The sequence below is a fragment of the Penaeus chinensis genome, chromosome 31, assembly GCF_019202785.1.
Source record: "Penaeus chinensis breed Huanghai No. 1 chromosome 31, ASM1920278v2, whole genome shotgun sequence".
Lineage (NCBI taxonomy): Eukaryota > Metazoa > Arthropoda > Malacostraca > Decapoda > Penaeidae > Penaeus > Penaeus chinensis.
In genome coordinates, this window is record NC_061849.1 from 26168508 (window position 1) to 26173507 (window position 5000).

The 5000-nt window shown below is 39.2% G+C and overlaps 1 protein-coding gene across 1 annotated transcript in view; it reads left to right on the forward strand.

The window, feature by feature from the left end:
* LOC125042108 (bromodomain-containing protein 4-like) overlaps positions 1-4768 on the forward strand; it is an 82165-nt gene extending 77397 nt beyond the window's left edge. Inside the window, exons 16-20 of the mRNA XM_047637575.1 lie at positions 172-479; positions 528-1508; positions 1935-2104; positions 2285-2501; positions 2816-4768. Coding sequence (XP_047493531.1) covers positions 172-479; positions 528-1508; positions 1935-2104; positions 2285-2501; positions 2816-2887 — 1748 coding nt within the window. The 3' untranslated portion in view covers positions 2888-4768. The remainder of the gene's footprint in view (positions 1-171; positions 480-527; positions 1509-1934; positions 2105-2284; positions 2502-2815) is intronic.
* Positions 4769-5000: the final 232 nt, after the last annotated feature.

Here is a 5000-nt window from a genome sequence, read left to right on the forward strand (position 1 = left end):
CTAGCCATCATATTTTGAGTTGAATTTCATATTTTGCAACCTATATTGGGTCAATTTTTTGTTTCTCTTAGTTATTCTTCCAAAGCCATCATTTTGATTTTTAGTATACAGAACTGTATCCTGTGTCTTGATAAACAAACTATTCATACTATTGTCTTATCTTTTTTTCAGTGTCAGAAGACATAAAGGTTGAGGATGTGGAAAAGTCAGAGTTGAAAAATATTTTAATTAGTAATAGTGTTCCTAAATCCCAGCCCCAGCAAAGTAAGCAGCAGCAAATACAACAACAAAAACAATACTTACAAGAACAACAAAAGCAGTTGCAAGAACAGAAGCAACTTTTAGAACAGCAAAAACTTCAGAAGCAACAAAAACAGCAGCAAGAACAACAGAAACAACAACAATTAGAGCAGCAGAAACAAAAGCAGAAACAGCAAGAGGAACAGCAACAGCAGCAACAAAAACAGCAGCAACAACAACAACAACAACAACAACAACAACAACAACAACAGCAGCAGCAGCAGCAACAGCAACAACAACAACAGTTGCAGCAACAACAACAACAACAACAACAACAACAACATGCACATCACCAGCATCACCACCACCACCACCATCAGGAACATACTTCTCATCCTCTCCCTCCAACCTCAGAAGAACAGCATATCCACCATCAACAGCAACAGCATTTACAACTACAGGAACAGTTAGAACAGTTACAACACCACCACTTACAGCAGCAGTTACACCACCATCACCAACAGCAACATGCCATGAGTCATAATATGTCAGGGGGTTTACCACACCCATCGGTTTCAAATGGCTTCTCAGCCGACATGCCACTGGGTATGGCCCAGTCATTGGTGCATAGCTTAGCAGGGATTGGTGCAATCACGGGCATGCCTGGTCTGTCCTCCCTTGGCCCCTCTGGGCTAGAGGGACTAGGTGCTGCTGTCACAGGTAGCATGTTGCCAGGGCTTGTTGATGCTGCATCAACAAATAGTGCCAATATTTCTGTTGCTGCTGCCTCCAATGCAGTACCAACACACAACCCAATGATGGCAACTCATGACACGCATCAAGAAATGCCATCACATTTGCCAGAGACTAGCCTAGCAGACTTAAAAGCAGCAGGCTTAGATACTAGTTTAAGTTATTATTCGTCAATTCCACAAACGCAAAGCGACACATCTATCATGCGCAAACAGTCAGAGGAGGAACTCAACCCAGAGGCCCAGGCCCTGCAGCGGCAACATGCGGAGGCTTCAGCATTGGCAAGTTACCTGGCTGCTCAGGATAAGAAACCCCCTTCCTCTGCCCCAGAAACCCCAAAGTCATCAGGAGGAAGCTCTTTCAGTAAACCCAAGCCAACACCCAAGAACCTCAGTTCATGGTCATCCCTAGCGCAGAGTGCCGTCCCTTCACCCACAGCCTCGACCTCTCTGAAGACATCAGCCAGTGATTCCTTTGCCCAGTTCAAGAGAGTTGCCAAGGAGAAAGAAGCAAGGGTATGTGCTTCTCTGTAACATATGTCATTAGTGTTAAATATTTGTATTTTGTATGTATATTTTGATATATGTTTGATATTCTCTCTCTCTCTCTCTCACTCTCACACTCTCTCTCTTTCTCTCTCTCTCTCTCTCTCTCTCTCTCTCTCTCTCTCTCTCTCTCTCTCTCTCTCTCTCTCTCTCTCTCTCTCTCTCTCCCTCCCTCCCCCCCTCTCCCTCCCTCTCTCCTCCCCCCCTCCCTTCTTCCTCCTCCTCCTCCTCCTCCTCCTCCTCCTCCTCCTCCTCCTTCTCCTCTTCTTCCCTCCCTTCCTCACAAATATGTGCATTAATGTAGCAGAATAGAAGAGAAAATTCATAAATGGATGGATTTATCCATTTAATTTGACCCAGTCATTGCTCTTTAAAAAAAAAAATACTTCCCATTAGCAACGTCAGATCATTGAGCAGCAAGAGCAGAGGAGGCAGCAGAAGGAGCAAGTTGAGAAGGAACGTGCAAGACAAGAAGCAGAGAGAGAGCGTGCACGGTTAGAGGAGGAAGCTTTGGATAGGGCAATGGAACAAGCTAAAGAAATTCGGGCCACTCAAGAAGTTCAAAGGTATGTCAAAAATATTTGCAAATGGGGTTTACATATAACAGCACTTTCACACCTAATATTGCTATAACCATGTAAACATATGCATAGATATACTTCAAATGTCTTTATCATAAATGTGAAAATGTAGATTATAAATATAAAAATGTAGCTTATTATAACCCCACACTTCCCAATCCCCAGACGAGAACCAGTTGCCATACGGGAGCGGCCACCCTCAAGTGCAAAAGTGGCCACTCCTATGACAGCCTCAACTTCGCCTCTCCCCCAGCTGGCAACACCTGCAGGACCCCCCAGCTCACATCCTCCTGCCACTCCAACCTCTTCCATAGACAATGCAAAGCAAAGTGACCGCGACAGACAAAAGCTGAGAGAACAAGAACGAAGACGGAGGGAAGCTGTAAGTAGAATTTCATCTTTACCAAGATGTTTCTTCTTCTTCTTTCTCTTATTATTCTTATTCTTCTTTTCTTAAAGAAATGTGTGTGTGTGTGTGTGTGTGTGTGTGTGTTTGTGAGATTTTTATTGTAGAGTAATAAGTGAAACCCATTTACTCTTCATATGGCAAGATGGTAGTAGATCGGAAAAGATACCTTGAGTAGCTGTAAAATGTGCTCTTGTTCTTTTTTCTTCAGGTACCTTACTTTAGTAATAGGATGAATGTATTATTTGTTTTATATGCTTGACATATTATATTTTTTTCTGTTATTTCAGATGGCGGGTCAGATAGACATGAATCGCCAAAGCGACTTGATGGCTGCGTTCGAAGAACAGTGTGGAAAATAATGTATAAGAATTACCAAAAATATTTTATTAATGTCGGCTCTGTTCCTTGTACACAACTCAACTCAGATATCACCTAAGTCCTTTTATTTGACATGTTTTGTACATATAACTATAGCTGTGTTTATATTTATTATAGTTCAGTGAGAGTTCTTGTTGTTGCTGTACATTTGTGTATGAAACTTATGGATGTAAATGTTACATTTTGGCTGTGAAATCGTCCCTTGCCAATGCATGTTGTCGGCAAGTTGTACAACTGTTGGCCCTGCTGCTTGATGGCACTCTGTTCATTTGGCCAGCTCCGAATTAAGAGAAAAAAAAATTATCCTATTCTACTGAGAACTAAATAACTGTCATGACTGAGCATAAGTGCAAGTGTGGCACATCAGTGGTGCCCTATCTGTAGTGTTACAAGTGTCAACTGAGCTGATCTCCTGTTAAGATTAGCACAAGTCCTAACTTCCAGTTGTCATGCATCAGACCACAGCAGAGGGTTCTGTTTGTCCACAGTAGAAGATACTTTTTCTTTAGGTTGACACCTCTGTTAATTCCACCAACTTAACAATAATTTGATGACTGTAGAAGATTATAGTTGGGTATTTAAGACTGAACCTTTTTATGGTGTACTCTTAAATAACTCATACGTTTAGAAATTAATTTTTCAGAAATGACCAGGAGTTTTCATGGAAAAAAAATGGTTGAAGAAAAATAGAAAAAAAATGTTGGCATTAACTCTTGGAAATGTGTAATATAGTTATGCAGTGGAATAGCAGGAGCATCTCAAGTAGCAATATACTTGCTCTGCTGGTGCTTCAAAGCAGAAACAGGACATTATAAATGCTCGCCATGTGAATATTGTTTCTCTATTGGAATTGCTCTTCAGATTCTCAGTTTTCAGCTGGGATTGCTACTCAGCTGTTTACAACAGGTATGGCTTGTTTGCCATACATTAAACTTTCCATATTGACCAACGATTTTCAACTAAGGAAATGTTAATCAATATTAGGTTTAGAATCTTTTTTTAATAAAAAGTGTTAAAAGTATTTGGCCGATAGGCCTGTAGACCATCAGTTTGGGTTTCTTTGTTTATATAACCTTCAGTGATATTCCCATTATGTATTTGGCAACTTTTTTATAAGATATATATACATATATATATATTAGTTATCTTTCCTTGGAAACATTGCATTGAAAAGGAAAATATTTTGTGAACTCTGAAAATCCATTATGTTCTTTAACACCACAGGATGAGTTGCATAGTTTTCCAGCAGCAGATATTACTCAATATGAACACTAACTCAAATGAATAGTCAGATACACTGCTGACTCAAAGGGCAGTGATCAGTACCCTGTGAAAAGGATGAAACTTTTTTAGTGAAGCAGTCAGCAGTTCTCCACATGAGAAAGGTTGTGCTAAGTTGTCAACAGTTCCCTAGTTGACGACATTGTACATAGCTGTATAGTTTGTGATTCTACTATTTAATAAAGACTTGTGAAGACCAGGACTGACTTGCTGGTGGTAGTTAACTGCCATGTGCGTAAGACAAATTTGTTTACTGCATTCCATATTTAAATAATGCATAAAAATGACCATGATTTTCTTGTGTATTTTGTAAAGATCTTCACTTGTGTTTGTATTGATATTGACATAGTGTAAGTATGGGGAACTTTTAATAACAGTTGAACTGACTGTCATTTAGCTTTTGCCAAGAACAGTTTTTGCACCTTTTTGCTCTGGCTGTTATTCATTTACAGTGTTAAGGGAAGGTTGATATATAGGTAGAGATTCATTTTGTATATTTTTCATGGTTATTTATTTATCATATTTTTAATGCCTGGTCTCATTACCCATGCAAGCATTACCATGATCACAATCATACCATTTGATGTATATTTTTTTATTCTTTCTTTTTTATTCCTTCTTCATTGTTAAAATCATCATCATCATCATCATCATCATTATCATCATCATCTCAGTATTACCACCAATCATTACCATGATCCTCTCATTTCTTCTTTCTTCTCTCCTTCTTTATATACATATATATAAATTATTAAAAACACCATCAGAGTATCTATCCTTAACTGAAATTGTTACTCGTCATGCTGTCATTGT